Source organism: Protopterus annectens, chromosome 16.part0 (genome assembly GCF_019279795.1).
Source record: "Protopterus annectens isolate FY-2018-M chromosome 16.part0, PAN1.0, whole genome shotgun sequence".
NCBI lineage: Eukaryota > Metazoa > Chordata > Ceratodontiformes > Protopteridae > Protopterus > Protopterus annectens.
Genome location: NC_056750.1, coordinates 553,609,635 through 553,622,362, shown reverse-complemented (window position 1 = coordinate 553,622,362; position 12,728 = coordinate 553,609,635). Strand labels below are relative to the sequence as shown.

At 38.8% G+C, this 12,728-nt stretch overlaps 1 protein-coding gene across 1 annotated transcript in view; it reads right to left on the bottom strand.

Annotated features, from left to right (window-relative positions):
- The window catches only part of CCHR16.PART0H9orf78 (chromosome chr16.part0 C9orf78 homolog), an 849,816-nt gene that overhangs the window by 531,220 nt on the left and 305,868 nt on the right, over positions 1-12,728 (bottom strand). The window contains exon 4 of the mRNA XM_044058434.1: positions 5,691-5,761. Coding sequence (XP_043914369.1) covers positions 5,691-5,761 — 71 coding nt within the window. The remainder of the gene's footprint in view (positions 1-5,690; positions 5,762-12,728) is intronic.

Here is a 12,728-nt window from a genome sequence, read left to right as displayed (position 1 = left end):
GTTTCCCCAACGGGGTACTTAGCTTTGTAGAAGACTTCAGTTCTGGATTCGGAATGAAAATCTCAGGAGACGGCTGACCGGCACTTGCAAACTGCTTTTGCTTCAGGCACCGCGCGGCAAGAAAGACTGAAGAAAATGGCGTCGACCGCATCTTATATACCCCTGTCGCACGGACGTCAGGGAGAAGGCAACAGCAACCGACGCCGGACCAAGACTTTGGAGCTCAGGCCGACTGGAGAACCACCTGAGGACAGGATAACCTAAGTGTCCGCATGACGGCAGGATAACCTAAGTGTAATGACTGCAGCAGTGTAACACGATGAACATCGTCATGGTCTAGGCCCAAGCAGGTGACGCAGTAAGAATGAAAATCTCTGTAAGGTATTTGCTTTCCATAGGCAAGACAATTGTTAACTTTTTCTGACATCGGTTAGAGCAAGAAAAAAGGATCCCCAACACTGTACTAAGCTTTGGAAGACTTCAGGTTTGAAACTTGAAAAATGAAAATTTCAGGTAATGGCCGACGGCACTTGCGAACTGCTTCGGGCTCCCGCGCGGCAAGAAAAGCTGATGTAATGGTGTTGGCTGTATGTTTTATACCCCTGACGTCATGGAAGAGATAACAGCATCCGACGCAGAAATCCCAAAACTCTGGTATTTGGGCCGACCGAGGGCTACTTGCAGGCAAATAACCCAAGTGTGATGACTGCAACAGTGAAACACGAAGAAGATCAGTAGTTCATTTACCTCCAAAATCTAGGACGTCTGAATCCTCAGGAGAGATGCTACCTATAGGGACCCTCAACACTGATGCCTGCTCTGATAATGGCTGCAGACTGCAGCCAAAAAGTATAAAATGTCCTGTAACAGCTTCATCTGATATTATAAGTGGGGTTTGTGGGGGGGGGGTTGTGGAAATAAGGCCAGCCCAGCTCAAGCTAAGTTAAGATGGCAGATGTCCAACACTTGGATGCCTTGGTACCACTTCTGGGAGTGGTGACCATGTTAGAGGTCCTCCATCCCCAATCTCGGGCAGGAATGGATGACCTTTATTTTAAAATCACTGATATGTCTGCATATCAGAACTAAGGAAATACTGTTCCTCACATTCAGTTATCAGACTACAGGTGCCAGAACTAGACGCCCATGGAAAGGCATCTGGACTAACTGTTGATGGTTTCAGCTCAGGAAACTGTGCCATCTGAATAAGTGACAGCCTCCTGAGGGACACTGCCAGAATCCTTGGCCCAAGCAGGCATCAGAGTCAGGGACTACAAAAGTGCCTCTCCAAACTTAACGCTCTAGGCCTAGGGTGGCCTTTAGATTACATGGATATGTCACTGGCTTCCTGAACTTCTGAGAAGCTTTTCCTTTCATTTTTTGAGCAAAACATCTGCAGACAACTTGTCTGATATAGTGGTGACCTTAAGCAAGGTAAACAACATTTTCTGGTTCAAACAATTCTGGAAAGGTTTACTCTCTACTTAATGGTTGGTAGCCCACTTGGGATCAGGGAAACATTTCCCTAGTCTCCATCAAGAAGTGCACAGACTGCAAAAAGTGCCCAAGTTCCAGCCCCAACTCCAACCCCGGATGGGTGAGCCATTTAAGCTACTCACTTCCATCCTTCCAGATGGCTCCTGCGGCACCCAGGCAGTTAAGTTATCACAATGTAGACACAGAAGGTGACATCATGCTCTGATCCCAAGCAGAATACATGCTAACTGTGAATGCTTTTGTGTGAGACTTGCTTCTTACAAGTAATGCAGTTATTAACTTTAAATTTTGATATCTACTGTACCTTTATACTTAAAATCTACACAAGCTACAAACACGCATGGAAATGCATTCAATATTTGCCCAACAGGGTACACATCTGTACCTCGACACCATGCCAAACTAAAGACTGATAATGCTTAGTAACTCGCATCAAAAATAACTCCCATAGTGCAATAAAGAGAAACTAAAGATGGTTCAGCAAACAACCGTCCTAACACAAATGTGTACATGTCCAGGTGGGATGGCATCCACCCAGCGGGACAGATAAGGGTGGAAATCTCTGGAAGTCAGGCCACACATTAAGCTTTTTACAGCAGACGTGTTATCACTACTGCAACTGTCAATACTACAATGAAAATCTACTTGTAGTGCTGCATATGAATAAGGCACGTGTTTTGCTACAACTAGTATTTATTTATTATTTTATTTTACATTTGTTTACCAGGATAGTCCGACTGGATACATGTCCATTTTCAGCGGAGGCCCGTGGAGAAAAGCTCCACATAGTCAAACATACAAAAGGTTACACAAGAAGTCAGAAAACAATCAGAATATATATAAATAAAAAGTGGTAATATATCTTATGTACTTTGGTTTAGAAGTGTTCCCTAGTAGGGACTCACAGTTCTCATACTAGGTGATGATTTTTAGAATACTGGACTTTAAACTGTGAATTATATAACCAATATTTAGTTTTCTTAGCATGGTCCCTACTATAACACTGTTTTTAAAATATTACACATAAACTCTCAAATGCATTGACTGATACAATGTAAGCTTCACATTGTGTTCCAAACACCAATCCTCCTCCAAAGCTCATAATCCCATCTACTTCTATTTGACTATATGGCCCCTTGCATAATTCTGGCAGATCATTGTGATCATTTCTGACTGATATCATTTTTCGTTTTCATTTGATTTTACCTACGCAGTATGTTGTTTCTCTCTGATTTGCCAAATACCACTCACTACCATTCCATATTTCTTCACGTTCCCATATCACCCCTTCTATTTAGTCTCGTACTTTGTTGAAGTTTTACTCAAGGCTTGGGCATGTCATATAATTTTCATAAGCCCTTCTACCAACGCTTATAATTGTCCCATTATGATTCAAGCAAAGCCCGACTCTGGACTTAGTTGTGCTATTAAGACTTTCTGGTTGTAAATACAGTGTAGTTACTACCACTGCACCCACTGTAGATGTCATGTGTACACACACAACTGTAATAATCTATAGCAGTCTGCAACAACCTCATATTTCTTGTGTTATAATTTTTTGTTACTAGAATAATACGCATTTGACTTTATTAAGCAAGTATACAAATGATCTCACACTGGTAAAATACAAAGTTATTGTATTTTGTATCTTTGAGCTGTACACCATTTACTCAAGTTCATAATGTACTATTTGCCTTTGGTTTTGCCCCCCACAAAAAAAAAAAAAAAAATCCTCCAATGCTGTCATATGCTCTTCCCCATCAAATAAATTAATTTCTCACTTCCCAAAGCAAAATCCTGCCAAAACCTGACACTTAAAGATTATGTGCACACTGACAAAACAGAGTACGGAACCCACTTTCAGTTTCATCCATTTTAAGATGTTAGTGACTAGTGCCCCTTCTAACTCAATTTTCATATAAAATTACATATTTTACCATCCCAATGTCACAGAAACAGGACATCTGTCTGCACTGTTGGTAACCAAAGTTCACAAACAGACTTAAGCTGCTAGCAGAGCTGTCCAGTGGGGGATAGGATGCACAGGCCAATGGACAGCTTTCCTATCCCATAGGGAGGGTGAGTGAAAACATCTGATACCTGGGTGACCCCCTGGCAGAACCAGGAGCCTTGCAGGACATCTCAGAGGGTGGCCACAATGACTTGATGCCACTGCATTAGCTGCCACCATAGCTAGGGTAACTGACTGTCTGCTACAAGAATGATGGCTCCCATGTTCCCTTTTGTTGCTACTCATTAGATCCTATACTTCCCGGACTTAGCAATGAGTACAAGTGAGATCTACTTCCCTAGCAGTCAAGGGTATACTCGGTAAAGGGTCATGTCTGGGATATCCAGCAACAAGCAAATAAGGAACTTCAGAGACAGGCAAACATGGAAGCTAAGCAGAACAGCCTGAGTCTTTAAGGGGTCAGGAGAGGGTCACAAAGAGGCTTAAAATATCCAAATATTTTATTGAAAAATTGATATACATTTATTTTATTTTTTTATTTTACATTTATTTTATTTTACATTTGTTGACCGGGCTAGTCTAGCTGGACATGTATCCATTTTCAGTAGAGGCTTGGGGAGAAAAGCTCCTATTACATGAAGTAAGCAAACATTAACAACAAAAACATAAGTAAAATACAAAAAGTACAATGGTAGGCTTGTGTAAGAATTTAACAAAAACTAGCAAACACAAGGCAAGTTAACAAAAAACAGCTGGTTAACAATACAAATTTCAGGTATGCAGCATACTAAAGTTAGAATAATAAAAACTGATAAGAAAATCACGAAATGGCATAACATGGAGAAGGAAAATAAAACAAATTTTTTGTAGAGTCAATATAAAAGAAGTAGCTGACATCAATTAAATATGTTATTTAGAGGCACAGTTAGGGGAGAGTGGGGGAAGTTAGGAGTAAGGGAGAAGTAATTTCAGTCGGGTTTAGCACAAGGACACAGCCACTGAGTTTTAAGATGGACACAAAAAAAGAAGACAAAATACCAGTTATGCTATTCAAGTCAAATGGTTACACAAACAAACTTTTAAATACGTTACTATACATCTGCACAATCCAAATGACAACATTTTCACCAGCATGTAAAGGGGGGAATGGAAATTCCAAGAGCTTTTTCCAAAAGACTAAGAATCCTAATCTGTTTTCATACTCTCAAGTTTAATTTCAAGTTACAGATAATGCGGTCCATCGCACATACTCATTTAACATGGCTTGTACATACTCTTCTGTAGGTACAAACACTTAAGTTATTTTCCAAAACAGGTTCAGTCAAAAACATATATACAAAATAATTAAAATCTCAGCTATATGTGAATAAAATGAAGGAAACAAAACAGTCTTCTACTGTGCTAACCACAGATTTGTGGAAATATGAACTGCAAAGTAAAATTATTTATCATTACACAAAATTCCCATTTTAAAAAGAGCTTATGCGAGACTGAGATAGTAATTTAACACTATTTTCCACTGCCTAAATCAAGACCCCCTCTACATAATACTAATGTTTAGATTCTAAGTCTGGAACCAAAGCAATCAACGGAGAGTCACATGCAGATCTAATGAAGTAAATGAACAAGTTATTTTAAAATCAGCTGAATATTCCATAAAATGCAATTGTTTAAAGACAACATACTGTAAGTAACAACATTAAAAAGTACTGGTCCTGACAGGAATTTTCATGGTACACAAAGCTTAAGGGAACCCAGTCAGAAAAAATGTTAAGCGATTCCAAGTGTAAATAGTATTTTAAAAAGCAAACAACTAGAACATATTAATATGCATAAGCCACTCATTAATCCTTTTTAAGTTTGTGGTTGAAATACCTCCTCACATTCTGTACTATTCAGTTTTTACTACTGTGTGGTATTCAGTGCTTACTAGTTTGCATGTACCCCAATGAAACGGTTATTCCTTGTATCTCTCCTGCAAATGGGTACAGTGCACTCAAAGGTCGTCCAGCTATGAAAACACAAATGCTATTTTACAGGCACACACAATTGTAAATAACTACAAACCAATTAAAAGTAAATTTAAACATCAAGTGGATTTTATTTACTGAATATGTGCATTTTTAATTCAAACCATTCATATCACTCCAATGATATGTCCAGTAATGTCTAACCAAACACTCAAGAAAAACATTCTTCAATCTATGCCAGCTTTACCTACCTCTCTTTGCTCCGTTCCTTTATTTTCTTCATGTCAACCATGCCACCAGTTTTCATTTTAAATGGATCATCCTAAGAAAAGCAAATATTTCATTTTAAAACTTCTGGAAAAACACTTGTAAGTTAAAAGAGTACTAATTTTTTTTTAATACATACATGCACTATATAACATACAGTTTCTTTACCACTCAATGGTAGTGCTGTCTATATACTTTAATGTAACTTTATAGAACAGCATCTTTTGTAGTCACTAAGCTTTTGGGGTTTAATAAGTGAGGAATGAAGATTTTTACTTTACATTTGGATTATTATGAATTAAAACCCACCTACATCAATACATAAAACCAGACTGACTAAAATACCCTTTCTTATTATGATAAGATATTGTCATACTTTACATTGCAACACTAACAATCAATTTTAACTTGAAATGCACGCAGTTAGCTTGTGCTTTGGCTGAAATACAACTAAGTGAACAGAAAACAGATTGTATCATGCTGAGAAAAAAGCAAGCAATCTTTTGCATCAAGTAACTAAGGATTCTCAACTAAGTCATGTTTTCTCCTTGCATTAGGTGGATTTTTTAAAGCTATAAGAATATGTTGTGCCATAAAAACACAGAAAAAATATCTACATAAAAATAGCACATATGAGAAAAGAAACAAGGCACGAGGTGGGTAGATGTTAAAAATGGGAAGTATCATAGCAAGTAAGACAAAGCACTGGAACAAAAGAGACAACAGGTTATTAATCCAGAAGTGACAGAGTAACTCTGAGGTTGGCATGGATGACAACAGGCTAAACACCCAGACTTGAAACTATAAACACAAAATTTAAGCCCAAGACTGAAAACTTAAAAAATATGCTGGGAAAGCTTGTTCAAAGACGAATCATGCTTCTGTTGCTAAGAAAAAATGGTATTCTAGGCATATATCACATCGAGCAGATAGGAAACAAAGCTAAGGGGTAGCTGCTACTATAGTTAAGTAAAGTCTCTCCTAAAGTTCTGTCCACACCATAGTATAATGTGTGAATAAAATACTACCACTCTCATTCCATCCTCTATCATTTTATGGCACGTTATAAATGTAGAAAGACAAGTCTGACACTAAGTTTGCTTTAAGATTCAGAGACACCACTCCTATTTTGCAGTGTGCTACCCTAACCCTAAAATGGTTAAATGTTGCATTCTGCTGGAAGTATGATACAGACTGATTATTTAACTGACTCCTTAGTGTTACTGGATGATTTATTTTGTTCTTCTCACTAAATCTCTCATTTTTATAAACAATATTTCTCTTAAAGGGTGTCAGGGCCAGAGTCAGGGTTTTAATTTATGTGCACTAAAAGAAGTATTCAACTATTCCGGGTGTTATTTTTAATACTTGTTCAGTTGTTAGATACATAAGTTAAAGCTTGGTCAATGCAATGCATAAAACTGTAAAATACTGACATTTAACTTTGACGTGACTAGAACAGAGCCCAACAGATCTGGGATTTCATAAAGAAGAACACTGAAGAAGAGTTGGTTTGAAAGGTTCTGAATGTACACAGAGGTAAATGGGGACTGGGAAGATTAGACCAAATGGAAAGAGTAACACCTATCAATTGTTTGAAACTGGAAAATGGACAGTTAAAGGAATACTGTGGTCAGAAATGAAAAGGCAAACTTTTGTCATAATGTGGTCTTTTGTGCAGTAGCAATGCTCCTATATCACCCTTAAAATATTAATAGAAAAAAATTAGGAAATGTGTTGGTCTACTCATAGAAAATTCAAAGACATTCGAACACAGACAAGGTGTAATACTTTTTATTGAACCAATGTAGGTTTTGCAATTATTCAAGCTTAAGAAATAGCAGTTGCCTTTTATTGGGGCAGTTATTAAAACTCACCAAAAAAGGGCTCTGGCTAGACCAAAAAGCTCAAGTAATTGCAAAACCTACGTTGGTCTAATAAAAAAGATTAGACAATGTTAGGGAGTTCTACCTCCAAAATAAGCTGAATGTGGTTGCCTCATTGACATGACCTGATTTTAAAACCAAGCCTTTTCCCCTCAGTGAACTCAGACTCTATACAGCATAACATTCAGTTGCCATTTCTCTTCCTTAAGACAGTGGTGCAGTTAGCATTGTTACCTTACAGTAAGGTCTGGTTTGGTTCTTGGTTTGGTTGTCTTCTGTGCTCAAATGGGTTTTCGCTTGGTGATCCGGCTTCCTTCCAAATTGCATGGATATGCCGTAGGTGAACTGGCAACTATCCAAACTGAGCTTTGGTATGTGTTCATGCACCATGGCAGACTAGCTCTTATGTTGGATCAGTTTACTCACTTTGGCCCTATGCATCTACGGATAAGTATCTGGTAGCTCCACTATGACCCTAAATTAAATAAAATGCATAACTGGAGAATGAACAAATTAATGAATGAATGAATATTTTCTCCATTCACTTAGACAAGGAATAATGTGAAATACTGCTTTACGTGAAAATATCTGCAAAGGTGGTTTGTATTTCTCCAGAAACTCCTTTTGATATGCACACACTGTCATTTCTGAAACAGAACTCTATGTGATATTTTTACTTCATCTTAAAGGTAGTGGCCAATAAATCTGTTGCTTAAGTAGTAAGACTTCATTAGCTGCAAAAACTCCTCCTCACTCAAATTGTCAAGTTTCCCGTATTTCATGCATGAAATGTCCAGTTTGCTATCAAGGACAAATTACAGCAACCATGCTGGCTTGTTAAGTTCTACGAAATGTACTATACAGCAGAAGGTTCTAGCCTGTTTAGATACAGCAAAGTGGGCTTAGAGTCACAGACACTCCAAAGGTTTTATGGGCCCTAGTGGTAGACAAAGAGGACAGGGCTATAAAAATAGCTCCCTACTGAAATCTTGGCAATCATAATACCACACTAAAACAGACTGAAAATACAGCAGGGAAGTGAATACTGAACAGCACTCCTCCTTTAAATTTTTTTTTTGCATGGGGGCAAGTACCTCTGCATCCCCCTATGCGGGGGCAAGCCCCTCCCAAACTTATGCATATACCAGTTCTGAGATCTCCATACCTTGGAGTAAAGGGAATATTCCAACAAATGGCCATCTTGGACTTAGTACATGTAAGTCTGCCTTTTTTGGCAAGTCTCTATACTACGAGACTCAAAGTGGATCCCAACCTTTCAAATGGTTACCTTACAAACTCCTTGTTGCGTGAATTTCTCCTATATCTAAAGTCTGCAGTATACTGGATCACAGGATGAATCATCAGTGAAACAAATCCCTACAGGAAGTAATGCAAGAGTTGACACAAACATTACATAGCAATCTATGAGGAGGCTAATCAAGAAAGAAATGCAAGCAAATGGAGAAATGGTTAAGGCACATTTTAAAATCAATCCCCTTTGCCAGTTATAAAGGAATATACACTCAGGGGTATGTAAAAGTTAGCATCTAGCTGTGCCTGTTCTTGAACGTGACAAACAACAAAACACAAATAGACAAAATACCAAGCTATTATACAAAAATGCAGATCCAGTTACATACAAATAATGAAAAACACCACCACATCTAATAGCCATATTAATCAGCATGAAGACTCTTTAAAGTGTTTTACTTTACAGGAAAAGCTAGATAGAACATGCTGAAGACTACAGAGAGCAGTCTCAGCATATCTGAAACCCAGATCAACCTTGTCCATTCTCTCTAGTTTGGATACTCTTGACAGGTGGGAATTACCTGCACCACAATTCCCACCCAATGGGGCCCTTAGTGTTGTATCTTTGCATGTCTATTTTGCATATTAAAAATAAACTACAATGGTAACCTGGAAAAGCAAAAAAGTCAAATGTGGAGTGGCAGCAACAGAATGGCAATGGCTAGGGTCATGGCAATGGCTAACTAAATAACACAGGAGATTTTGTCTCTGTCTCCCCAACAGGCTGGAATGATGTTTACATTTCTGTATATGTATTACACTTGGTCCATTTACTTTAGACTGAGTACTCTAAGTAAAATGTGCACCAATGGTCAATTCAAAGTGCTGCAGACATATCCTTAATGAAAAGACAGACTGTAAATTAAATTATACTGGTCAGCTGTGTGGTAATCTCTATACCTCACAAAACCTCAAAACAAGTAAACACTGACATCAAAAAGCCAAACAATCTACAGGAAATAACATAAGTAGTCACACTAAGTCTGAAGTAAAAAAAAAACAATCTTTAAATAGCTGAGTGCTTTCACTCGCTTTACTTGGCAAACTTCATCAGAACTAATCCACATGTGAATAGAAAGGACAGGGTTGTAGGTTCCACTAGTAAAGCAGCTGCAGTGAAGACCAGAATATACTTGGTGCATTTAAATTTCCTGCTAGTGGGCATCATCTGTCAGTGATCTACACATCATGGGGAGGTAGCCCGAGAGCCTGCGGGCTTAGGGAGGCAAGGTGGATCACTGCAACACATCAAGGACTTAAAGACCTTCCTTTCTTGCAAACAAAGGTAGCAGGCCCAACAATTGCCACACTAAAGTATGATGAAGAAGGGGAAAAGCCCGGGCAGCTGTACAATACTTCCTTTCCAGAGATGTGTTGCAGCCTTCCTTCCTTAAACCCACAGGGTCTCAGATTACCTCCATTCCCATGAAATACAGATTAACTGTTGGCAATGCCCAATAGCACTAGCAAGAGATTTAAACCTACCAGATTGTTTTTTTACTCCAGATGTGGTGCAACTACTGGCATTATTCCCTGTGGATCTATATACCACATACAGACATTCTTGCGGCTTGCTGCATACATATATATAGGCAGACAGATACACCTATATATGTTACAGTATTACCATGCAAACCACAGGCAAAATCAAGAAAAATTCACATTTAAGGCAGATTAAAACAGTAGAATGTACTCATAAATCCAACTACAGATAAATGAGTCAAAGACTGATGAGAGTAAATAGAATATTTAAGTAAAGACTGCCATGAGGGTGAAGAAGCAATGTTAGCTGGATGCGGGGTTGACATGGAACAATGCCAACAGTAAAATAAATCATAATAGGGCTATTAAAACACTTCAAACTCCATCATTTAATACATTTCACTACTGAAAAGTTTTTTTTTAAGGAGCAGAGCCATCGCAGGCTCCTACCTTAACTTAATAGTTATAAAAGTCACAGCATTTCAGAAGAATCACCCCCCCCCCCCAAACAAAGCACACTTTGCATCTATACAATAATTGTGCTCAAAACTGTGATTTTTATCTATGTGGGGATTGCAAGAAATCCCATTATGACCCACAGGTGATTTTCATATCTGGTAAGTAACAGCGTTTCCAATGGAAACCGCAGAATGGAGAAGAAGTATTAGGTCGTTAGATCCTAAAAGAAAAAAAAAACAGTTAAGCTATTTTATGCACTGGCAAGATAACACATGCATATAATGTGCAGTAAAGTCTAAACCATGGGCTACCTTTCTTTGCACTTTTGAAAGAAGTTAGTGTACTAAAAGCATGCTTCTCACTCACTTTTATACAGGACAGCAGACCTACTAACCTCAATCTTCTAGACCAGAATGTCACATCCAATGGTGCAGGTTTGATTCTAAACCTTGGCCATCAGCATCTCAAACAGCAGACTACTCTCAGATTGACTTTTTAACTAAGCATGCTCTTTGGCACAGCTTGTTAAACAGTGCTGTGAAAACAATGCTACTGAATATTACATGACTAGAGAGATACTCTCTGCATAACCTCTCTCTCTATTCATTTTCCAACACCCAACTTATGACTATTCATGATCTCCACAGCAACCACAACCTATCCCAGCACTCAATGGACATAAGGCAGAGAAACTACTCCTGGAGAAGGTACTGTACTGAGGAAGATGTTTAAAGATATTAACAAGTAAAATAAAATCTTCTACTTTGGGTACCTTTAAGGCTAGTCTTGATAAATGGATGGGTAGACATAAATTTACACCAGGCTTATCATATACTGCCCACTGTGATCTGTAGTGAGAGTAGAGAACAGGTTGAGAAAATCCTGGAGAGGTGGACATATGCTTTAGAGAGGAGAGGAATGAAGCTCAGCAGGACTACGACAGAATATATGTGCATGAATAAGAGGGAGGACAGAGGAAGGGTGGGGATGCAGGGAGTAGAGTTGGCAAAGGTGAATGAGTTTAAATACTTGGGATCAACAGTTCAGAGTAATGTTGAGTGTGGAAGAGAGATGAAGAGGAGAGTGCAGGCAGGGTGGAGAAGTGTGTCAGGAGTGATTTGTGACAAACTGGTACCAATAAGAGTGAAAGGAAAGGTCTATAAGATGGTAGTGAGACCACCTATGTTACATGGGTTGGAGACGGTGGCACTTACTAAAAGACAGGTATCAAGAGCTAGAGGTGGCAGAGTTAAAGATGTTAAAATTTGCATTGGATGTCACAAGAATGGACAAGATTAAAAATGAGTATGTTAGAGAATCAGCTCAGGTTGGACGGCTTGGAGACAAAGTTAGATAGGCAAGACTGCATTGGCTTAGACATGTGCCGAGGAGAGATGCTGGGTATATTGGGAGAAGGATAGGAAGGATGGAGCTGCCAGGTTAAGAGGAAAAGAGGAAGGCCTAGGATAAGGTCTAAGGATGTGGTGAGAGGACATGCAGGTGGTTAGTGTGACAGAGCAAGATGCAGAGGACAGGAAGAAATGGAAACAGATGATCCGCTGTGATGATTCCTAACAGCAGCAGCCGAAAGAAAAAGCAGGTCATATACTGCTCTGCTCAATTTGGCAGGTGAGCACTATAAAGGGCTTGAAAGGAAAGCTAAGTCTGCTTAAAGGTGTTGTCCACTATGTTCCTATATACAGAACAATGTCATAAGCAAAGTCTTAGGGCACCAGGTGTAAAAGGTTATGATCATCAAATGAGGACAGCTGGGACTTAACCTGCGGTTCATAAAACTGCCAGTGTCCACATGCCTATACTTCCAGTCAAGGCACTACAGCTTGCAGTGTGTACAAAAATACCACAGATGGGATATGAATTTAA